The 23,779-nt window shown below is 49.6% G+C and overlaps 1 protein-coding gene across 5 annotated transcripts in view; it reads right to left on the minus strand.

Annotated features, from left to right (window-relative positions):
* Positions 1-1,972: 1,972 nt before the first annotated feature.
* The window catches only part of TEP1 (telomerase associated protein 1), a 48,078-nt gene continuing 26,271 nt past the window's right edge, over positions 1,973-23,779 (minus strand). For 3 of the 5 annotated variants that reach the window (XM_014347503.4, XM_034937232.3, XM_055097232.2), the window contains exons 19-55: positions 22,725-22,901; positions 22,353-22,473; positions 21,263-21,387; positions 20,878-20,991; positions 20,669-20,786; positions 20,316-20,510; positions 20,021-20,196; positions 19,766-19,922; positions 19,452-19,631; positions 18,901-18,993; positions 18,502-18,634; positions 18,191-18,341; positions 17,834-17,967; positions 17,594-17,682; positions 17,212-17,326; positions 16,517-16,757; positions 16,212-16,335; positions 15,263-15,387; positions 15,036-15,135; positions 14,662-14,817; positions 14,306-14,518; positions 13,882-14,035; positions 13,562-13,774; positions 12,381-12,541; positions 12,031-12,144; positions 10,706-10,813; positions 9,932-10,064; positions 9,761-9,837; positions 9,524-9,656; positions 9,265-9,401; positions 8,987-9,111; positions 7,766-7,909; positions 7,495-7,591; positions 5,940-6,045; positions 5,610-5,842; positions 5,066-5,170; positions 1,973-4,833 (exon numbers count right to left, since the gene is read on the minus strand). In XM_014347503.4, coding sequence (XP_014202989.3) covers positions 4,711-4,833; positions 5,066-5,170; positions 5,610-5,842; positions 5,940-6,045; positions 7,495-7,591; positions 7,766-7,909; positions 8,987-9,111; positions 9,265-9,401; positions 9,524-9,656; positions 9,761-9,837; positions 9,932-10,064; positions 10,706-10,813; positions 12,031-12,144; positions 12,381-12,541; positions 13,562-13,774; positions 13,882-14,035; positions 14,306-14,518; positions 14,662-14,817; positions 15,036-15,135; positions 15,263-15,387; positions 16,212-16,335; positions 16,517-16,757; positions 17,212-17,326; positions 17,594-17,682; positions 17,834-17,967; positions 18,191-18,341; positions 18,502-18,634; positions 18,901-18,993; positions 19,452-19,631; positions 19,766-19,922; positions 20,021-20,196; positions 20,316-20,510; positions 20,669-20,786; positions 20,878-20,991; positions 21,263-21,387; positions 22,353-22,473; positions 22,725-22,901 — 5,200 coding nt within the window. In that variant the 3' untranslated portion in view covers positions 1,973-4,710. Of the gene's footprint in view, positions 4,834-5,065; positions 5,171-5,609; positions 5,843-5,939; positions 6,046-7,494; positions 7,592-7,765; positions 7,910-8,986; positions 9,112-9,264; positions 9,402-9,523; positions 9,657-9,760; positions 9,838-9,931; positions 10,065-10,705; positions 10,874-12,030; positions 12,145-12,380; positions 12,542-13,561; positions 13,775-13,881; positions 14,036-14,305; positions 14,519-14,661; positions 14,818-15,035; positions 15,136-15,262; positions 15,388-16,211; positions 16,336-16,516; positions 16,758-17,211; positions 17,327-17,593; positions 17,683-17,833; positions 17,968-18,190; positions 18,342-18,501; positions 18,635-18,900; positions 18,994-19,451; positions 19,632-19,765; positions 19,923-20,020; positions 20,197-20,315; positions 20,511-20,668; positions 20,787-20,877; positions 20,992-21,262; positions 21,388-22,352; positions 22,474-22,724; positions 22,902-23,779 lie in introns of those variants that run through there. The other 2 variants (XM_063596456.1, XM_034937235.3) reach the window with 2 other exon arrangements.

Below are 23,779 nucleotides of genomic sequence, written 5' to 3' on the forward strand. Positions count from 1 at the left end.
CTGGAACAAAACAAAGTCGTTAGCGGAAAAATTGGGCAAATCCAAATCCTGACTGTAATTTAATTAACATTTTTAAATTAACTTACTGGTAATTTAATTAACAAATGTTAATTTCCTAGTTTTGATAAATGTAGCATGGTTATGTAAGATGTTAACATTAGAAGAAGCTGGGTGAAGGGTATCGAGGAACACTTTGTACTATCTTTGCAACTCTTCTGTAAATCTTACATTTTTTTTTTATTTTTTAGAGACGGAATTTTGCTCTTGTTGCTGAGGCTGGAGTGCAATGGCGTGATCTCAGCTCACTGCAACCTCCGCCTCCCAAGTTCAAGCGATTCTACTGCCTCAGCCCCCAGAGTAGCTGGGATTACAGGTGCATGCCACCACGCCCAGCTAATTTTTATATTTTTAATAGAGACAGGGTTTCACCATGTTGGCCAGACTGGTCTTGAACCCCTGACCTCAGGTGATCTGCCCTCCTCAGCCTCCCAAAGTGCTGGGATTACAGGCTTGAGCCACTGCGCCCAGCCTAAATCTTACATTATTAAAAAAGGATTAAGAGCCATTCTAGTGGGAAAGCACCAACACAGATATGTTCTTTGGGGATGTCATCTGTGTATTGGCTCCTGGTTCTTCTTTCAGACACATCGTAGGATACTTCCTCCCCATCCCTTGACATTAGGTATGGCCACGTGACTTGCTTTGCTTGTATTTATTAAATATGAGTGGAAGTGATGTGTTTTATTTCGAAGTGGAAGATTGAAGAGTTACTCGCCACGTGAAGCACAGAGCTCAAAATATGCACAAAGTAGAGCAGGGCCTTCTTGCTGACCCTTAACGGGCCATGTGGCATGATTTAGAAATAAATCTTTGCTATTTTAAGTTGTTGAGATTTTGGGGTTGTTATGATAGCATAACTTTAATATTGTAACTGATAAAGAAACATACCCATCGTTCTGGATGAGAAGATTAGGTATTTGGAGGGTGGGAGGAGGGAGAAGATCAAGAAAAACAACTAATGGGTACTAGGCTTAATACCTGGGTGATGAAATAAACTGTACAACAAACCTCCATGACACAAGTTTACCTATGTAACAGACCTGCACTTGTACCCCTGAACTTAGAAAGAATACTAGTTTCACATTTTTTTGAAAACTAAAAAATTCGGTCCAGATTTTCTGATTGATTAAATATATACTAATAAATAAGACATTTATGAGAAAGAATAATGAGGTGATACTCGTACTGCTAGGTAACAAAAAGAACAGTCAAGTTAGCACTTATTGAATACTTACCACAAAAGTGTCACTGTTCTGTGTTTTACACCTTAACTCATTTAGTCCTTAAAACACTCCCATGAAGTAAGCACCATTATTATGGCTGTTGTACAAATGGGGGAAAGGAGGCATGAAGATTTGAACTCAGGCAGTCTTATTCCAAGTCCATGCTTTTTGCTGCTGTTACCCAGTCTCTCTAGAGTAGTGCTTCTCAAACCTTCTGAGATGAAGGACTAATTGTTCCTTTGTCTTTCTTTCTTCCTTCCTGCCTCCCTCCCGCCCTCCCTCTCTCTCTCTTTCTTTCTTTTTTTCTTTTTTTTGACCAAGTTTCATTCTTGTTGCCCAGCCTGGAGTGCAATGATGCGATCTCGGCTCACTGCAACCTCTGCCCCCCCGAGTTCAAGCGATTCTCCTGCCTCAGCCCCCCAAGTAGCTGGGATTACAGGTGCCTGCCACCATGCCCAGCTAATTTTTTGTATTTTTAGTAGAGACGGGGTTTCACCATATTGGCCAGGCTCGCCTCGAACTCCAGACCCCAGGTGATCCACCCGCCTCGGCCTTTCAAAGTGCTGGGATTATAGGCGTGAGCCACCGTGCCTGGCCTGTTTTAATTTCTTATCTGTCATGGAATAATACTTTTATAAAATATAATCAAAATGGATTATTAAGAAAATGAAATTAAAAAGCACACAAAATACAAGCCTCCATTTTTATTATTAAATTTGTCAGATATTACTTTTTAAATTCCTATACAGTTTCTAAATGGTTACTCTCAACTTCCGTACTTATCTCATTATAAAACATTAACAATTTGTGAACTGGCACTAGTCCATGAACCAAACTTTGAGTACCTCTGCTCTAGATTTCAAAAACAGATGTGGATATACGTGTAAAAATTTGGCATATAAAAAAGATGCTTTTCTAATGTCCTATGGTCTCACAATCCAGTGGTTATAACTGTAAAACTCATCCAGCCTTTGGGAGACACTGAAACTCCATTTAAAGATAAGAACTTGAAGGATGTTTAATGTAAACCTAAATTGATTTTCCCTTCAACTCCTTTTGGGTACATAATTACTTTTACCTAGAAGCTGTTCTTGACTTTACTCATAACAATTATACCATGACCTCACTGTCCTTCTCCAAGATGAAACAAAAAACCCTTCAAGTGGGCCTGGCCAACAAGACTGAATCTATTGAGCCTATTGGTAAGTTAGCCTTTGCTTAACTTTCCCCAACCCCTTCACTCCAGCCTTAGCTGGGATGCTTTTATATAATTTTCAGAGCATGGAAGACAGACAAATAGAGCTTCCTCCTGTAATTGGCCCAAGATTTTAGGGGAGCAAAAGGCAAAAGATTGAAATCAATGACTAGGATGATGCCATGCCATGGTTCGCTGCAGGATTTCTGGCAAGGATTATGGATCGTAAATTTCAAAATACCATAACTAGGACTTCTAGTCACAAGGTAGATGTGGAAATGATGGTCCAGAAGGTATATTTTGAGGCTTGGCATGAGGCACATAAGAGAAGACAGAAGCATGGCCTATCAGCTGATGTCATCATCCTCTGGTCAGGATGGAAACCAGGGCATTGGATAGAAATTAAGTCCCTCAGGTGATTTCTACATGTAAAACCTGGAATCAGGGTACAGTGAGAGCAAAACTCAGTGCCCTTTAACTCCCCAAGTCTTCAAAACTCATTTCTAGACCAGGGTGTAGTGGTATTTCTCCAAGAGAAACCTACCAAACCAGGACAAAATCCCTGTAATAGCCTTCACTTATCTCCTACAAATCCTTGAATTCTTGGCCACAGAAGACATTTCCTTCTTCTTTAACCCTCAGAAAGAAAGGGCCTGAGGAAACTAAAGTCACTGGTTTCAATCTTTTGCCTTTTGCTCTCCTAAAAGCATGGGCCAAGGGCAGGAGGAAGCTCTAGTTGTCTGTCTTCCATGCTCTGAAAATTCTACAAAACACCCCAGCTAAGGCTGGAGTAACAGAGAGGAGGAAAGTTAAGCAAAGGCTAACCTGCTCAATAGATTCTTCCATATGATTGAATTTTAGAAATATAATAAAGTTCTTTTATGGGCCGGGCATAATGGCTCACGCCTGTAATCCCAGAACTTTAAGAGGCTGAGGTGTGCAGATAACCTGAGGTCAGGAGTTTGAGACCCACCTGGCCAACATGGTGAAACTTCGTCTCTACTAAAATACAAAAATTAGCTGGGCGTGGTGGTGGGCACCTGTAATCCCAGCTACTCGGGAGGCTAAGGCAGGAGAATCGCTTGAACCCAGGAAGCAGAGGTTGCACTGAGCTGAGATTGCACCATTGCACTCCAGCCTAGGTGACAGAGCCAGACTCTGTCTCAAAAAAAAAAAAAAAAAAGGGTTTTTACTTAAGAAAATCAGAGTTCATGGCTATGATTGTGCCACCTCTCAATTAGTTTTAATCTTTGTGAATTTCAATTTGAGAGAGAGTAAGACACTTTCGTGATCTCTTCTGAGAATGCCAATTACCATATTGACTAAAGTTGAAAGTCGTGTCAGAAGTTGGGAAAACCAGAAGGTTTGTTCCGCTTTCAATGGCTTGGCTCCTCCCTCTCATCTGGGTAGTTCTTTTTTTTTTTTTAGACAGAGTCTCGCTCTGTCGCCCAGGCTGGAGTGCAGTGGTGTCTCGGCTCACTGCAAGCTCCGCCTCCTGGGTTCACGCCATCCTCCTGCCTCAGCCTCCCAAGTAGCTGGGACTACAGGTGCCCGCCGCCACACCTGGCTAACTTTTTGTATTTTTTAGTAGAGACAGGGTTTCACCAAGTTAGCCAGGATGGTCTTGATCTCCTGACCTCGTGATCTGCCCACCTCGGCCTCCCAAATTGCTGGGATTACAAGCGTGAGCCACCATGCCCGGCCTCCTCTGGGTAGTTCTGAGAAAAGGGCTGTCTCTGTGACAGAAACATAGCTCTTTCTAAATGCCCTGATGCATGACTGACTTATTCTCCCTCCCTCATTCTTTCCCGATGAACTGAAAGGTCTTCCATGCTCTGTTCAAATTGAATGTTGGCCAACATCACTCTCATTCCTCCTCCTGGCAAGAATGGCATCCTAGGGTCCTAGGGCCCGCGAGTGATGCAAGAATTCTAAAACCTAGTTTCAAAAGAGTACCTACTAAAGATTTCATTCACTTTCTTGTGGTTCTAGTAAGGATTAATGTTGAATAAGAAGAGACACACATTAGAATGTACATATACATACACATAGACTATCCTCCTGTTCTAAATCCACATGAGAACACAGGCAGGCCTACACTTGAGATTTTTTGACACTTCATTTTTATAATTATCAAGAAATTATTAATTTTATAATTATTAAAAGCTACCAGTGTCTTCAGGCTTTGCATCTCTAGCACAAGGGGTATCATTATTCCCGAGTGGCACATCTTCATTCCCAGTTCAGAAAGTACACATTGCCCTGCACGTCTCCCACGGCAAGCTGCAGGGTGGAGTTAGCGCCCAGCCAAGGTTCCAGGCAGCTCACTGACCCTTCGCATCGGAACAGGCCCAGCTACGATGGGAACAAAAATAGGGGAGGTCAGGGCTACAAGCCTCCTTACTAACTTATTTTTTCTCACATTAATGCCTTTTATTTAGAAACAGGTTAGTCATACATTGCAAGTGATTGAAGAAAACAGAATTTTGATCTTTTGCCCTTTCTTACTCTAAGTTTGCTGTCTTGTGACATCCCTCTGGAATAGGTGTGCATGCGCACGCACACACACACACACACACACACTTACCAGCTGCATACTGGGTCTCTCCCATAGCTTAACATCTCTGTCCTTCGAAGCTGTCACCAGCAACTCAGGTAGCACATGGAGGGCTGTGACAGAGCCCGAGTGAATCTCAAAGAGGAAAGGGGAGAGCAGGATGGTGAGTTCTCAGGGGCCCCTCTTCAGAGAAGCATCACAATGTGCTGTGTCAGACCTACAGCCCTCCTCCCTTAGTATTTCTTTTTTTTTTTTTGAGACGGAGTCTCGCTCTGTCGCCCAGGCTGGAGTGCAGTGGCGCAATCTCGGCTCACCGCAAGCTCCGCCTCCCGGGTTCACACCATTCTCCTGCCTCAGACTCCCGAGTAGCTGGGACTACAGGCACCCGCCACCACGCCCAGCTAATTTTTTGTATTTTTTAGTAGAGATGGGGTTTCACCGTGTTAGCCAGGATGGTCTTGATCTCCTGACCTCATTATCTGCCCGCCTCGGCCTCCCAAAGTGCTGGGATTATAGGCGTGAGCCACTGCTCCCAGCCCTCCCCTAGTATTTCTGACCCTTCCTTCAAACTCACCTTTCTACGCTGCCGTGTCTTTAGATGTGGTGTTGGCTCACTATCCATGCTGGCATGACTATCCATGCTGGCATCAGATTCCCAGCAGGTAGATGGGTCTGTCCCTGGAGTTTGGGTTTCTGGAGTGTTTGCTTTTTTCTGCCAGATGTTACCTGTGGTCCATTCTCCTTCTGGGCTGCATTTGGCCAGGTTCCATAGCATCCCATCAGAGCTGGCACACAAAAATGAGGACTCTGCCATTTTAAGGACAGAATTAGAGCCAAGTCTCAGGGATCTGCCATCCACCCTGGGCCATCTCCCGGCTCCTCAGGTCCTCCTGTTACCACTCACCAGATTCAGGTTTGGCTTGAGTTATCGATATTAGGGTCCTACTAGGATTCTCTAAGTTTATATCAAAGTTCAGCCTCTCTTCAAACTCTCCTGATTCCTTTTGCCTCTGTGAAAGAATAGGTAATTTTGTTTAGCCTACCCATATGAGTCAACTTGTACCAGACAAAACAACAGTTTTCTGCTCTGGGCTGGTCAGGAATTTTTTTTTTTTTTTTTTAACTATAACTTAGATACAATCAAGTGTGCAGATCTTTTTTTTTTTTTTTTTTTGAGACGGAGTCTCACTCTGTCGCCCAGGCTGGAGTACAGTGGCGCGATCTCGGTTCACTGCAACCTCTGCCTCCTGGGTTCAAGCGATTATCCTGCCTCAGCCTCCCAAGTAGCTGGGAACACCGGCGTGCGCCACCACACCCAGCTGATTTTTTTATTTTTAGTAAAGATGGGGTTTCACCATGTGGGCCAGGCTGGTCTCGAACTCCTGGCCTCAGGTGATCCACTGGCCTTGGCCTCCCAAAGTGCTGGGATTACAGGCGTAAGCCACTACACCTGGCTAAGTGCACAAATCTTAAATGTACATCGCGATGTATTTTTACATGTGCATCCACCCATGCAGTCACCCGACAGATCAAGATGTAGAGCATTTCCATCACCTCAGAAAATTGCCCTTATGTCCCTTTCCCATCAATACCAGACCATCACCACAAAAGCTAAAAATATTCTAATGTCTGTCAACTGAAATTAGTCTTGCTTGTTCTTGAAACTTCATTTAGGTGAAATCATATAGTATGTACTCCTTTGTAACTGGCTTCCTTTGCCCAGAATAATGTCTACGAGGTATGTCTGTATTATTCCATTCATCAGCATGCAGTATCACATTAATTTTTTTGCCATGTAGTATTCCATTGTATAGATATACCACAAATTATTTATCCCCTTTCTATTTATTAATATTTAGCTATGATGAATAAAGCTGCTATGAAGATTCTTGTACCCGGCTTTGCAGAATGTATGTACTCCTTTCTCTTAGGTATATATTTAGGAGTGGAATCACTGGGTCAAGCATAGGCTTTAGTAGGTAACTTTAGTGGGTAGCAGGTCAGGATTTAATAACCTTCCCAATAACAAGTGGCTCCCAGGAAACTGCATTTGAAGTGAACAGCTAGCTTTGGCACACTCAATACAAAAAGTGTTGAACATCTATTAAGTAACTGCTAAGTATGATGACAAAAACAAGATGGAGTCCTTGCCCTCAAGATGCTATTATTCATAGGGGCAAGACAAGAGAGACATGGGAAAAAATGCAATTGAGAAAACTTCTAGGTTTATGGTTTCCCATGGCTTTCTAAAACGGTAGAGTCCTTTCTTGTACCAGCGAAATCTTACATGGGAACCCAATACACAATGTCCTAAATTAGAACTGCTCCAGTTGAAGGAGGCTAAGAGGATTTGCAGCCAACTGCCTTTCCCTTCCCTATCCTCCATGACGGGCCCCAAGGTGTAAAAACACTGGTCCTAGACGAATGTTTGCTTTAGCACACACTCAAATAGGACTTACCAAGAAAGAAAGAACTCCAGGATCCTTGGGCTGCAGGACAAATATGCCATACTCCTTGTGGGTGGACAATATCATAGGATTTTCTGTATAGTTGCTCCTGGTTTGTGAGAAAGGAATAGGTTGAGCCCAGGATTTAAAGAGAGGTAAAGAGAAGAACACCTCTCTTTAAGACTCCAGAGTTTTCTTCTAAGTTAGACTCAACCTCAGGATAACCACTAACTCAGGTTTCCTTTTTCCCCAGCTCAGGAGGAAATGGCATTTTGGATCTTACCAGATTTCAGATGGAGCATCCCCGGGCTTCATGCAAAGTAACTTCAAATCTGCTTTGGCCAAGATGAGAAAGTGACCATCAGGAGCCCAATCCAGACTTGTCAGCACCCCTAAGTCCTCCTGTAGAATTCGGTTCAGGTGAAGACTAGCTCAAAAAAGTACATGGACAGAGAAAGATCCTATTTTAGTTAACCTTTCTCAGGCTCCTCAATCCCACATGAATTCCTCAGGAATGAAGTACAAAGCAAAACGTATCACCTTCCCTGAAAATCCTGTTCCACTTTCTGGTTTTTTTTTTTTAACAGTATTCATCAGTGCCATCCCATTACTTGCTCAAACTAGGAATCTCTAACATTCTTGGCTTTTCCTTCCCTCTCTACCTCCAACTCACCAGTAAGGCCTGTGGATGCAACACATGCCTAAATCCGTATCTCCCGTTCTCATCTCCACAGCCCAGGTCAGGCCCACATTACGTCTTTCCTAGGCTATAGCTACAGGTGTAAATGTGGTCTCCTTACCTTTAGTATCTCTCTACTACCATCCATCTTCCATACTGCCACCAGTTCTCTTTATAAAATCCAGATAATTATTCCACCCAAAATTCTTAGCACTGTGCCCTCTACAGCCTGACCCCAGTTTATCTATTCAATTACATTTCCCTTACTCCCACCAGGAATCCAAGGAGCTGGCTATACCCAGAATATACTACATACTCTCAACATCTCCATATCTTCTGTACATGTTCCTTCCTCTTCCTGAAACACTGTTCCCTTCTCTTACTGGTCCAGAAAACTCCTACTCATTCTGTAAGTGTCCAACCTTAAATACCAACTCCTTCCCACAATTTCTCAAATTTTGAAGCCCCAGGAATATGTGTGTGTGTGTGTGTGTGTGTGTGTGTGTATCTTCATTATAGCACTAGTCAGTCTGAATAGTGCTGCTGGTTTAAATATATGCACATTCCTCTACTGTGAGCTTCCTTAATTAAAGGATGAATTTGATCTGTAACTGGTTCATACTGCCTGGCCCAGAGCTTGGCATCAAGTAGGCACCTGAGAATTATTCATTTACATTGCCATGGACAGAAGCAGAAAATAATGTCCCTCTCAGTAACTAACATCCAATTGACCTAGTTCAGAAGCAGAAGTGCAGTAATTTGGGTAAAATGCCAGGAGTGAGGAGACTGCTGTTTCTATCCCATTAACCCATCAGCCTGTTTCACCTCAAATTTCCGGGTGCCGAACCCTTCCGCAGTTTCACTTGCCACTCGCTGATTTTCTCATCAGCACTGAGGACAAAAAAGGTGTGTGCCGAGGACCAGATCAGAGCACCAATGTGGCCTGGAGCCTGGTGTACACAACAAGTTCAATTCAGTGCTTCTGATGAGCCAGGATGCACCATCTTTTCCCTCCCAGGCACATATGCAACCTCTAACGCCCAGTAAATACACAGCCAGGGTAGAATTCACATAGACAAAGAACCAAGGGTACACCGACTCACCTGTGCTGTGGCCACAGCCTTAGCTTCCTGCCACAAGATTAGTTCCCCAGCTTGATTTCCAGATACTGCCATGGAACCATCTGGTGCCCAAGCCACAGCAGCGACGGCTGCAGAACTCCTTGGTATACATGTGTCATCTGGAGAAGAAAGGACGTGTTTCATTAGGAGCTGGGATCCTGCTGGGATAAGAGATATCAGGCCACCCTTGACCTTTTTTTGTGCCAGTAACACACCCTGTCTCTCTCCAAGCCTCACTCACCTGCTTCCTTAGGAACCTGCCAGAGCCGTACAGAACCATCCTCAGAGGCGGTCAGCATGAGGCCTGAGGTTTCTGAAACAGCAGCAGCACGGACTGGGCCACTGTGTCCCAGGAGGGTGTGGGTTTGGCACACCTAGGAGGAAGGGATGGAGATGGGCTCATGAGAGTGGGCACAACAGAAGGTTATTCCACATACCTTCCCCACCTCCCTTGACTCTGGTCCTTGCAGGAACTCACCAAGAGTGGATGCCATAACCGTGTGGCCCCATCTAGCCCGATGGTTACCACCAGAAGCTCTGACCCAGGCTGTCCAGCTGATAAGACACAGAGACTGAGTCAGAAGAAGGGACGGAGCAGGGGAGAAAAGAAGAGACAGCAGGGAAGGGGAGGTGGCTGACGTTTTGTTACCTGCACGGGGCTCCATGGCAGCTGCACAGTGGCTAATGGGTCCTGAGTGAGCAGGGATGCTGGTCAGCTCCACGCCTTGATGGTCCCACACTTTCAAGGTCCCATCCCGGCTCACAGACACCACGTGCTCCTCCTGCCCACAGAGCACAAGATCAGAGCAGAGTCATATTGAGCAGGACATGGGAAACAGAACTTCCTCCACAGAGGTGGGTGGAGCATTAGGAGCATGGAAGATGTCAATGAGGGAGGAGAACTCAGGAACAGTGGGGTTGGGTGGCTCAGGAGAGTGGGGTCGGGTGGCTCAGGACAGTGGGGTCGGGTGGCTCAAGTTCATGATACCAAGAGGCTGTGTTTTCATGCTCTCCTCTCTCCCTTTACACCAACCCTTAGCCTCAACACCATAATCCAATCCCAAGTATCTCATTTTCTTTTTCTCCTTTTTTTTTTTTTAAAGATAGGGTCTCACTCTGTTACACTGGAGGCTGGAGTGCAGTGGTTTGATCATAGCTCACTGTAGCCTTGAAATCCTGGGCTCAAGTGATCTCTCGCCTCAGCCTCCTGAGTAGCTAGAACTACAGGCATGTACCATGGTACCCAGCTAATTTTTATTTTTATTTTTTATAGAGATGGGGGGTCTTACTATGTTGCCTAATCTCCAGGTATCTCATTTTTATGCTCATTTTGCCTCTGGGATTAGATACTCCATGCACCGTCTCCCAAAGCCCCCTTAGCCCTTCCAGAGACCCCCCAGTGGGGTCTCCATTGCTTTCTCACCACAGCTGCCACAGCGCTCACAGCACTCTGATGACCCAGGAACTGACCAAGCCGCTGTCCCGACTCTGGGTCCCAGAGCCCCACAGAGCCATCACTGGAGCAGGATATCTGCAGAGTCAGAAGTCAGAGGAGTGGGATTATCGGCATCCCTCCAGCATTTTGGTATATCTGTAGTGTAGGGTGGAAGGCAGTAAGCCACGTAATTAAGGGCCTGGGTTCTCCTGGGTTCAAATCCTAGCTCTGTCACTCATTACTTTCTGCTTTGTGGTCTGTTTCTCTTTCTGAGCCTTGGGTTTCCCAACTATTTAATGAGTATAATGATAATGTACCTATCTGATATGGTGGTTGTGGGGCTGAGTGCGTCTACATAAAGGACTTAGGCTGGGCACGGTGGCTCATGCCTGTAATCCCAACACTTTGGGAGGCCGAGGCAGGTGGATCGCCTGAGGTCAGGAGTTCGAGACCAGCCTGGCCAACATGAGGAAACCCCATCTCTACTAAAAATACAAAAAATTAGCTGGGCATGGTGGCAGGTGCCTATAATCTCAGCTACTCAGGAGGCTGAGGCAGAAGAATCATTCGAACCTGGGAGGTGGAGATTGCAGTGAGCAGAGATTGCGCCACTGCACTCCAGCCTGGGCAACAAGAGCGAAACTCTGACTCAAAAAAAAAAAAAAAAAAGGACTTAGCATGCTGCCTGGCACACAGTGAGCATACAATAAATGGTAGCTATTGTCCATATTATTATTATTATTATTTTGAGATGGAGTTTCACTCTTGTTGCCCAGGCTGGAGTGCAATGGCGTGACCTCTGCCTCCCGGGTTCAAGTTAGTCTCCTGCCTCAGCCTCCTGAGTAGCTGGGATTACAGGCATGTGTCCCCATGCCTGGCTAATTTTGTATCTTTAGTAGAGACAGGGTTTCTCCACGTTGGTCAGCCTGGTCTTGAACTCCTGGCCTCGTGATCCACTCGCCTCGGCCTCCCAAAGTGCTAGGATTACAGGTGTGAGCCACCGTGCCCAGCCCTAGGCTTTCTTATTAGAGAGTTCCCTGGCTCAGCTTCATAAATGACCTTGGAAATGTTCTGAGTTCAATTTCCTTATCTGAAAAATAGAGATAAAAGGAGTATCTACTTTACAGGGTGTTGTAAAGATTAAGTGAAGCAATATATGAAAAGAGCTTAGTTCAATGCCTGGCACATATCAAGTTTGACAAATATTAGCTATCACTATTATTAATGGGTGCCAGAAAAAGGACGAGGTGGGGAGTGTTGTCTTGCCCCAGGAACCCAGCTGGGCTCTGTGCCACCCCTGGCCCTTTACTCACCAGTAGGTTATCTTTGGTCCAGGCACAGCCAGTGACCCAGTCACGGTGACAGGCAGGGAAGGAGTGGATCAAAACAGGGGTTTTGGGTGTCCTCACGTCCCAGCAGAGGAGACTCTGGATAGGCCCCAAGGAGAGGGAGCAATCAGGACCAAAGGAAGGATGGGAACCCTGGAGCCATTTCAGGCAGGAAATTTCAAGGAAAGAGGGGGCACAAGGAAGCACAGGCAGACAGATCTATACTAGATTTGGCAAAACAAAAAGCAGGAGGAAGCAATGGGAAATGGGTTGTTAAGAAATCTAGGAACTAGAGAGGCTATGGGACCCCAGGGTTGCATCCTTCTGCAGCTCACCCGATCCCGGCCCCCGGTGGCCAGGCTGCCTCCATCAGTGCTGAAACTACAGCAGCTCACAGGGCCCTCATGTCCCCGCAGCTCAGTGCCACAGGGAAAGTCTTCTGCCTTGTGTGGCCGCATCAGCAGCTGCCTTGGCCACAGCTGCACTGTGAAATCCTCTGCATTGGAAAAAGAGAGAGGGAACAGCTTCCTGAAAGAGGAAGCCAGACAGGCCCTGGGAGGCCAAAGACAGGAGCGGCCATGGGGGCTGAGGGTGACACCTGAGGCTCAGCTCCATGGGAGGGATGCAGGGAGTCACAAGGCTGTGGAGAGGCCCTGGGCAAGGGTCATCAGCGAGTGTGTACATAGGACGGGAACGTGCGGCACTCCCAGCTCCAGCTCCACAGCTCAGGCCGGGAACACAGTTCCTTGTCTCTGCTTCTCTAACTGTACTCCCACAGCAGCTGCTCCAGACCCCTCCTCTTCTCAAGTGTCCAGTGTCACTTCCACCTCGCGACCTGTAAGGACCAGGTCTCCCTCCTAGAGAGGGCCTAGGCCATTCTACATTTTCACCTCAACATCTCTCTCTCTCCTTCTAAGGGAAACCTATCCCTTTACACAGCAAAGTCTCCCACGGGGCAGAAACTCAAAGGATTACTGGGAGTTTAGAGGTCCCAGAATGAGGGTGAAGGAATGAGTGGAAACAGTCTAAACAGATTATGCAAGATAATTGCATTCAAAAGCACTTTGAAAGTTGTAAAACAAAATCGCACATGTGTATTTTCATACACATATACATACAACTTGGAGAAAGGTGTTAGTGTCTTTAAAAGGAACAGTGATTTGTGGGCCAGGCGCGATGGCTCACATCTGTAATCCCAGCACTTTGGGAGGCCGAGGTGGGCGGATCACCTTGGTGATCTCAGGAGATCGAGACCAGCATGACCAACATGGTGAAACCCCATCTCTACTAAAAATACAAAATTAGCCGGGCGTGGAGGCGCATGCCTGTAATCCCAGCTACTCGGGAGGCCGAGACAGGAGAATTGCTTGAACCCAGGAGGCAGAAGTTGCAGTGAGCCGAGACCGTACCACTGCACTCTAGCCTGGGCAACAAGAGTGAAGCTCTGTCTTAAAAAAAAAAAAAAAAGAAAGAAAAGAACAGTAATTTGTTAACCCTGCCCACTGTCTAGTAGTACCTGAGGCAGAAGCCAAGAGCTCCTGGGAAGTGGCCAGTCCTAGCACAGGCTTCTGGAATCTGGACAGGAGCCAGAGGGACTGAAGGGAGCATTCCTTGAGTGCCCAGCCCTGCAAGGACCCATCTTCTGCACCACTCACCAACACCTTGGGGCTTAGCCAGGCCAGGGCGGACACTGCCACATCCAGTGCCTGACCCTGAGCCCCCTGGGAACCTAGAGAATGAGAGAGAACAAGGGAGTAAGACACTTGGGAAGGGGTGGGGGGCAGGGGCTGCGCTCTTTCTAAAGGCTCAAAAACCCACCCATTCCCATTTCAGTACCTGAAGAGATTTTGTAGATCCTAATGCCATCCGCTCGATATCCAACAGCCACCCGATCACCATCTGGGCTGAGTGCCACAGAGAGGGCAGGAGAGAGAGAAAGGGAACCCAGGTGCCCACGGGGCCGACCCAGAGACCCTGACCACACCTGAACCTGGGAACCAAGAAAAGGGCTTAAGGATACCACCTCCACCACCCGGTCCTCCTCCCTGTTTTGAGTTACAGCCACCCCCATTAAAGTCCTCCTTCCAGAGACTCTTCTCATGAGAGCTGCCCCTGCACACAGCGGCACCCCTCTCCCCGTGGCTCCTGCAATCCAAGCTCCTCCACAGTCTCCTCGACAAAGGACCCCCACCCCCACCAAGATATTCTTTGCCTTTGCTACTCCTCCTCACAACCCACCACCAGCCCTCTGCAAGCTGACCTTGCCATCCTCTCCAGCCGTCAGTAACTGGCAACCCGCATGCAGGAAAAGCGCAGCAGCAACAAAGCCATGGTGGGCAGGGAAGGCAGCCAGCCGTGCCCCTTCTCGCCAGGCCCACAGCTCCACCATACTGTCCAGCCGGCCCACAGCCACAACCCCCCCAGGCATATTGAAGGCCAAGGTACGGATAGAGGCTCCGGGTGCCCCCAGGTCCTACACAGGGAGGTAGAAATGGAAACGTGAAGACCTGCTCTCAGCAAAATCTTAAGTGACCCAGAATGCTGCTGTCTGTTGTCTGCCACCCTCCACTCCTGTCCTCCTGTGCTTCCCCCAAGAGCTACGCTGGACCTTCTTACCTTGGTGACTTTGAGCCCATCCACCTGGAAGAAGCTGATGCTGCCAGCCCAGCTGCCTGTGGCTATTACCTGCCCCTCTGGGTGGAAGGCAACACAGTTCAGGGACTTGGGGTAGGTGTGCTGGAAGGCCAGCTGCCCACGGACTGTGTCCCACAGCTGAGGGAGAGAGAGGAGGAATCAGGATGCTGAACAGAGATGCCTGAACTTCTCAGTCCCAGACCTCCAGGAGCAACCTTGTCCAGTTACCCTGCCCTCAGCAGGGAAGGCCTTCTCTGGCCAGGGAGTCAGCAGCCTCTGCCGCACTGAGAGAACAAATTCACGAGGGTGAGTCATGGCTCAGGGCCACTCTGACCACTGCAGACCCCAAGTCTTACCTTTAGGCATCCTCCCAAGCACACGGTGGCTAGCAGCCGGCAGTCTGGGCTCAGGCAGCAGCCAGTGATTTGGTACTGGTGAGCCTTAGTCTGCAGCACCCTATCCCAGGAAGATGAAGTCAGTCCTCTGGACCCTGGCCATCAGCTCCCTCCTCATTTCCTTCTCCTGGGGCTTCCAAAAAATGGGGAAGGCCCTCATTCCAAGACAAATGGGGAGGACCCCTTACCGACAACCATGCTGCAGGTCCCAGAGCTCCAGGAGCCCGTCGAAGGCAGTAAGAAAGAGTGTATCATCGGAGAGGAACAAACAAGCAGAGATTCCATCACAGCCACTCACCACAGACTTCTCGTCCTGCGACAGTGGGTGAGGGAGTGCAGCTCAGGCCATCCCCTTGACCCTCCAAGTCCCACCACTCCAGGCCCCACCCAAAAAGAAGGCCAAGGCACAAAGGCCATGAGTCCTTGGCGCTCTATGTTCCAAGTCAAGCACACGTTCAAGTGGGGGCCTCGTGATCCAAGTGGGGCCACATTTTCTCCCCTACTCCAAACCCCATACCTATTCCCCAAGTTACAGAAAATTTTGATGGGTCTGAGAAAATGGGGTTACATGGGGTAGGGGATGACATGAGTGTAAAGAGGATAGAAAGAGGCTGTGGTTCTAGGACTCACCTCTCCAGCCTAATGTACTATTAGCCTCCCATAAGCACGCTGTGCTGCCATAATTCCCAGCGATTTACAAATTTACCAGGAACATTCCCCTCCTGTGTCTTTGCTCAGGTTCCTTGTTCAAACAAGAGTGCCTGCCCTTCTCTATCCTATGTCCTCCTATAGCTGCACAACTCACTCATGTCTTAATTAGATTACATGGCTATGTTTTGGTTCCTTTTTTACCTCGTATGTCTTATCTCCCAACAAAACTGACCACTTGGTGGGCAATGACAATGTCCCAAGTCCTGTGTTTCTTGCAACGCTTAGCACAGTGCCTTAAATGGAAGGTGTGCAGCAAATATTTGCTGTGTGATTGATTTTTTGACCAAGCCCTTTCAGCTGATGTGCAGGCAGTAAAGTTGCTGAATTAATCAGAGTGATAACAGGTGTGTTTGGCTCATCTAGGGCTTCAGGGCAGTCTGCACGGATTTTCAGAGGGTAAATTCTGCCCCTCCTTGATTGTCATACCTGCCAAGTTCTCAGGTCCAACAGGTAAACTGTCCCATTGGCAGTGCCCACAGCTGCTCTTTGCCCATTGGTGGAGAAGGCCACAGCAGTAGGGGATGAGGAAACTGCCAGAGACAGGCTGGAGCTAGAGAAAGAGTAGGAAGAAAGGGAGGAAATAAACGAGAGAATGCAAACAGGAGTTGATTTCTGTGCTTCTGTGCCTGGATCCCTCTCCAGTGTTTCTGGTCATCCTTATTCCTCAGTTTCAGAAAGAGCTGCAGCTTGCTCTCTGGTGGGCTTACTAGGGTCTGGGGTCAAGGTCTTACCTTTGCTGATTTTTCATGGTCTGGGGTTTATTAAGCCATCGTAGTGTGTGTTGGAGGTGCCATCTCTGGGAGAGCAGCGGGGCTTGGTGGCAAAGAGGTGAGTCCAGGGGCTGGTTGGCTGCCTGCTGGGGCAGGAGCCGGGGGTACTGGCTGAGGATTGAAGCCTGCTGCCTCAGGAAGGTGTGAAACACTGCAACGTCAGCCTCGGGGAGCTTTTGTTCCTCTTTGGGGACTGAAGAAGCTATAAAAGGGTGGCAGAATGTCACTGGGGAGCCAGCTGGACCCCATTAGCCCCAGCACCAAATAAAACCATATGGTGTGTCTACAATAGTAGTCTCAAAGTGTGGCCCTCTGGCCCTATATCAGGAATATCTCTTAAAAGTACAAAGCTTTGAGCCCCACTCCAAACCTAGGAAACCAGAATATGGAGACCCAAGGATCTGCAATTTGAACAAGTTTCCTAGATAGTTTTATGCTAACTAAATAAAGTTGAAGAATCTCTGGTCCAAGAGATCAAGGTGAAAGGTCTCCTGAGAGTCACGTGCTCACCCTCTCGGCATTTTCAACTCGAAATGGAAATTTGAATCTTTTTTCCCTGACACCCACACCCCTGCTCCAACCCTGAGCAGGGCCCCCATAAGCACACCCAGGAGTCCCATATCTCAGAGAAGAATCCAGCCAGTGACTCATCTCACCATAGAGGGCATGGGCCTCCAAGAGCCGAGAGACCAGACCCAATTCCAAGTGTGCAGCCACCACATGGAGGTTGGTAAGAAACTTCGAAAGAAGTCCACGGTTCCCGCTCTGGAGCTGAGAAGGTCAGATTGAATTCATTAGGGATATGAAGGGGCTGGTGAGAAGGGACAGTTTAGTCTCAGAACCTGGATACAGAGATAGGATCTGAGCTGGGACAAAGGACTTGAAGAAGAAGGGCAGGAAAACTGAAAGGAAAGAGGTCAAGGGAGTTTGGGAGGGGTAATGGCGGCGGTGATGGTGGAGATGGTAAGGGGGAGAGGGGTCTCAGAACAACCAAAGCACTCACTTTGGGAAAGGTGTCTATGGGGTCTAGGAACTAACCAGGTGGTAAGGCAGGTCTCCCAGAGCCTCAGGAGGGCAACTTCGGAAGGTGCCTGAGGCATCAGCGTCACATGTCTTCCAGAGCTGAGCTGCATGAACAGATATTGAGAAAGGCTCAGCTCTGCATCATTCCCAAGGGCAGTAGGTGAGCTGGCCAGCAGATGGGAGCACAGTGGGTGGTCCTGGCCTCCAGGCCCAAGCCCCACACTCAGTGCCCAGGCTGACTTGGGCTGCAATCACCTGCAATGAGGATGTGTGCCATGTCCTCTAGCCCTGGCCTCTTCCCATAGCGACGTTTAGCTGCTGTTCTCAGGGGCCCATCAGGGAGGCACAGCCGGGCACCAGGGCGCTCCAGAGGGCCCTCCCCTAGCAAACTGTCCTCGTGTGAGGAAGGGAGAGAGAAGGAAGAGGCCTGTCAGTGAGCATCCTGGCACACAGTGGGCTCCTATTCCCCCCTCAAATAGCGGAAACTGGAGCAGCTGGAGCAGTAGCTCATTCATGGTCTGGGAGCCAGTTGTTGAAGCTATACAGAGGGCCCCGGCTCAAAGAAGGGAAGGCACAGAGAGGTCAGCGGGAGCTCTGCTGGGGCACCTGTACCTGCGCAGACTCTGGACGAGGTAGGCAAACGGGCCCATGGGGTAGGGGTCTCCACTGTTACCAGCAGCCACTGCTTCTTCCCAGCTCTTAGTCCCCTTCGGTAGTGTCCGCCACACACTCAGCACTCCGTGCAGCTGGTCCACAGTCAAACCTGAAAACTCAAGCTCTCTGAGGCCCTCATCTAACCATACAGTGTCCCCGCCCCCACCACACCCAGTCTCTCCTTGAACTGCCTGCTGAGACCCCAAGGGAACCAATGTAATCCGAACCCTGGCCCTCAGCCTCCCAACCAACCCACCCCAAGCACTGACCACTCCGTGTGACCTCTAGGGCAGTCAAGGCCTGGGGAAGGACATCAGGCCCGTGCTCCTTCTCCAGTGTGCTCAGGATGTGCTGCAGCAGCAGGGGGACAGTGGCAGGCAGGGTCCGGAGTCTCTCAGACACCTAGGATGGCGGGAGGACAGCCTTGTTCAGTGCAGTGGGAGGAGAAGCAGCTTGGGTTGTGGGATAGGGAAGGGGCAGCAGGAGGACAGTGTGGAGGAATGAAAAAGTAAAGAACAACAGTAGGAGGGAAGTGAGGCGAGGTATGAGGCGAGGATAGGGAGTGGGTGATCACAAGACAGCAAAGGACGTGGGATGGGGATGAGACAAAGCAGCTGAAGAGAGAATGGGAAGTAGTGATTAGGACTTGGAAGGTGACGAGAACTGACCTGCTCATACAGCGTGAAGAGCCTCAGGTGATCGGTGACCAAGCGCAGGTAGAGCGGCCGGCCTGATTCCCGCTTCACCAGCAGCAGTCGCATCTGGCAAGACTCAGGACTCAGGGTGGGGTCCAGGAGGGCTGCCCGCAGCCAGCCCTCTGCCCCAGCACCAGCCCCTCTGCCAGGCAGCTCCTCCTCTGAGAGTCCCCAGCAGATGCCAGGTCCATGGCATCATCCCAGGACACAAACCATCCCTCTCCTACGCTGCTCTGCCCAGCCAGCCCTGCCAGAAAACCCCTGTGGCTCGGCCTACCCCACCAAAAACCACTTTACTCATCGCCTCACCCCGAGAGGCCCTGGAAAGGCCATTCACCGGGGGAAGAGGGCTGGGTGACATGATCAGGAATCACAATTTTCTTATTAACAACTTCCCATGGACAGAATTTCTGAGAAAACAAAGGAGCAGGTCTGTGCAAGGCAGCTAGCGGCCTCAGCACCCCAGGTCCTCATAGCTCCCAGATTCACCCCACACACCCACCGGCCCCGGCCTAGAACCCAACCTGGTTGTTAAATGGTGACTCCTCCAGCCGCTTCCCGTACAGGGCCAGCTCCTCTCTCACCAGCCGGGCCCGAGCAGAGGCCTCCAGAGGCCCCAAGGCCAGCACGTGGGCACCCTGGCTCTGCTCAAGGGTCTCCCCTAGGCCTGCATCACTAGACACACTCAGCACCAGGTGTACACACTGTGATATTTGGGCAAAGGGGCAGGAAGGTAGAAAGAAAAGGAGAACCACATTGGAGAGGCCCCTCTCCTCCGTGCCGTATCCCTCCTTCTCCCCAGCCTGCCTCCCGACACCCACCTCCTTCTCACACTCACCCGGGGAAGCTTCTTTGGGATCCAGTCTGAAATCAGCTGCCCATTCTGGTCCACTAACCTATCAGCCCCATCGATGATCAGGACCTGGATCTGGCCAGGATGCAGGGACTCAGCAGACTTGGGCAGCAGCCTCTGCTGCAGCTCCCACACCAGGCTTCTGTACATGGAGAGGAAGTCAGGGTCAGTGGGAGAGAAAAAAAAAGCAGGGGTGGTACATGGGCATCAACAAGGCTGGGCTCATTGGGGGATACCCACCGGTAGGTGCTGGGGAGGGCACCTGGCTCTTTTAGTTGGCCACGCAGATAGGTACAGAGGCGTCTGAGCAGAGTGAGGGCAAGACCCTGGTCAGGACGAGCCCCAGAAAAGTGGAAGAAGACTAATGGTGCCACCTTGGCCCCATCAGGAGCCTGCAGGGCTGACACAAGAGATGCCTGCATGGGACCGGAACAGAAAACATGGTCACATTTTACATGCCTGAGCTCCCTGTGCCTTACCTCCTTAGCCCACACAGCCTTCCCTCCCTCCTGCCCAGGCCCCTGAGACTCTGTACCAGGAAGGCTGTCTTGCCCTGTCCTGACTGCCCCGTCACCAGGCTCAGCCTTCCGTGGTGCAGCATCAGCTGTTGCACTGTGTCCTGAAGAAGGCGTGGCCGGGCAGGACTCGATGGCTTCTGCAGCTGCTGGAAGGTGGCCTGGACCAAGTCATCGTCTGGGATGGACACTGGCTGCTCCAGCAGGGCCCCAGGCTGAGGGTAAATGGGTCAATGACTATCCATGGTGCCATGCTCCTCAGCACTCCCAGGCTAAAGCTCACAGAGCCCCCGCCAAGCTACTTCCTCCCCAGGACAACCCAGACCACCCCATGTCCCTCTGCATGCCTCTGGTCACCAGTGCTTCTGCTGACCTGCAGGTAGAGCTTCTGGATCATATTCCATACATCCTGCAGAACCAACTGCCCAAACTCCTCCAGCCCGCCAACATAGGGCCGGCCAGCTGCCACACCCCCCCACTCACAGGGGTATCTGTGGGCAAATCAAGCACAACCAGGTCAGAGCAGGCCCGGCTCCTCTCACCACATCTCTGTACAGGTGCTCCCTACCTCCCTCAGCTCACCTGCGGCAGGTGATCCCTTTCTGTCTGCTTAGGTAGCTCTTCAGTTCTGAGATCCGACATGCAGCCTCTTCAGACTCAGAAACAAAGTCAGATTTCCAGGCATCTGGCACAGAGCTGACCACCAAAGACCCCAAAAGTTGGAATAGACTCAGACCCCAGCCAGCCTCCCTCCACCAACCACCAGACATAGCTGTAATTTCCTGAAGCTCCTCAAGTAGAGAGCTCCTGACTCCAGCACCAAGGCTGACGTGGGGCTGCAAAGGCATGCTGAGTCCTGTTTCTGCCTCATAGCACTCCCCTTCCATACTCTGAATACTGAGGAGAGAAGACTGGCCTGTCTGGCCTTTTGGGGAAGGAGCCCCAACCTGCAGGCAACAGACAGTACCTGAGGAAGCTGGAATCCCGGAAGTAGATGAGAGCTTGGGCAGAGGGCTGCAGACGTTGGTTCCGGTTCAGGAACTGCATCACCTCCATCTCTGTCACAGAGCGCCCTGAAGGGTACTGCTGGGCCTGCGGGGAGGGCAGAGACAGTGAGTTTAGTCCTAGGCCACAGTGACCCTCCCTCCAGACCTGCCAAGGCCCCAGGCCTCCTGTATCTCTGATGTTCCTCTCTCCTTCCCTCCAGGCACAAGCAATAAAATATAGCTAATAGCTAATGTTTTTTATTTATTTTTATTTTTTTTTCCTGGAACAAGGCACTAATAGCTAACATTCATTGAATGCCTGTAATGTATTGAGTATTCTGTTACAGACCTTTTATTTTTTTTATTTTTTTATTTTTTGTTTTTTTGAGACTGAGTTTTGTTCTTGTCACCCAGGCTGGAGTGCAATGGCGCAATCTTGGCTCACAGCAACCTCCGCCTCCTGGGTTCAAGCAATTCTCCTGCCTCAGCCTCCTGAGTAGCTGGGATTACAGGTGTCTACCACCAAGCCCAGATAATTTTTGTATTTTTAGTAGAGACAGGGTTTCACCATGTTGGCCAGGCTGGTCTCAAACTCCTGACCTCAGGTGATCCACCCGCCTTGGTCTCCCAAACTGCTGGGATTATAGGCTTGAGCCACTGCACCTGGCCCTGTTACAGACTTTCAATTCTCATAATAACCCTCCAATGTCAATGTCATTGCTTCTCTTTAATATAGGGAAATGGAGGCTAGGTCAGAGTAAGCTGCATCACACAAAGCCACACAACTTGTAGATGACAGAAGGGAGATCAGTACCCAGATCTATCTGATGGCAACACCTAAGCAGACCCACCCTCTTACTTTTGCTCTTGGCCAACCCCAGAGGCACTTCTCAAAGGACTTTTCTCATCTAGAGCATGGTCACTTGCAGTATCTTCAGCCTGTATTTCACTTCAAGTCTCAAGGACCTGCCTGTTCATAGTTGCAGGGTTTCTGACAGAGTGTGGCTTCTCCCAGCCTCTGCCCCAATCTTTGCTTCCTCCCCAGCCCTCCTCCAAACCTGTCTGCCTTACCCAGTGGAAGTGTGGATGGTCAGGAAGGTTGTAGCTGGGGGGAACGTATCCATAACGGGAGCCCAGAATCCCCACAAACAGCTGTGCGTTCTCCACCTCCCCAAGGCACACTTCCAGTTGTCTGTAGTCATGATGATAGGGACGTGTGGGAGTCACTGGGGGCATGGTATCAGGGAACATAGGCACAAACAGGGAGACGGGGCCCTGACTCGCAACTGAGTAAAGAAAAGGTAGGCTGCTCTTGTTAGTATCCAAGGAGCGACTCCCGCCTTCACCCTCATCCATTCTTGCAGCCCCAACCGTGCCCACCTCAGGTCCACCACTCAAGCCCCTCATCCCCGACCCAGCCCCTCTTCTCTGCAGCCCCCACACCTGTTCCTACGGGTCTCCTCCTCAGTGATGCCCCAGCGGAGGTCGATTCCGTGAAGGCTGATACGGTGAGGGGCCGCTCGGGCCTGCAGTGCTGGCAGCACAGACCTCAGCAGCAGGTCCCGCTCCCCGTGCATGTCTCGGAAAGTGGATGAAATGAAAAGCCGGATGCTGCGCCATCTGGGGATAAGCAGAGAGCTGGGCTCAGTCTAGGGATGATTCCCACCCCCCATCCATAGACACTGCTGTGATCACCCTTTAGCACTGAGCACAAGCCAGGTACGACAGACAGCAGATGGGTGCCCAGCAGGCCTTCAGAGAAGCACCTGCTAGTGGTCTCAACTGCAGGGCCCTGGAATTTAATGCCCACTTGCTATTTCTTGTACACCTCTCTTTTTTCTGGTAATCATTTTTATATACTTACTGTTTGTTCATGACAGCACTGTGAGGTAAGCACTATCATTATCTCCATTTTAGCAATCAAGAAACGATAACTTTTTTTTTTTTGAGACAGTTTTGCTCTTGTTGCCCAGGCTAGAGTAAAATGGCACGATCTTGGCTCACTGCAACTTCTGCCTCCAGGGTTCAAGCAATTCTCCCACCTCAGCCTCCCCAGTAACTGGGATTACAGGCATGAGCCACCACACCTGGCTAATTTTGTAATTTTAGTAGAGACAGGGTTTAGTCATGTTGGACAGGCTAACCTTGAACTCCCGACCTCAGGTGATCTGCCCGCCTCGACCTCCCAAAGTGCTGGGATTACAGGCATGAGCCACCGCGCCCAGCAAGAAACTATAGCTTTAAGAAATTAAGCAACTGGTCAGGCGCGGTGGCTCACGCCTGTAATCCCAGCACTTTGGGAGGTCGAGGCAGGCAGATCACCTAAGGTCGAAAGTTCAAGGTTAGCCTGTCCAACATGACGAAACCCTGTCTCTACTAAAAATACAAAAAAAAAATTAGCCGGGCATGGTGGCGGGCACCTGTAGTCCCAGCTACTCGGGAGGCTGAGGCAGAAGAATGGTGTGAACCCAGGAGGCAGAGCTTGCAGTGAGCCGAGA

The sequence above is a fragment of the Pan paniscus genome, chromosome 15 (assembly GCF_029289425.2).
Source record: "Pan paniscus chromosome 15, NHGRI_mPanPan1-v2.0_pri, whole genome shotgun sequence".
In the NCBI taxonomy this organism is placed as follows: Eukaryota; Metazoa; Chordata; class Mammalia; order Primates; family Hominidae; genus Pan; species Pan paniscus.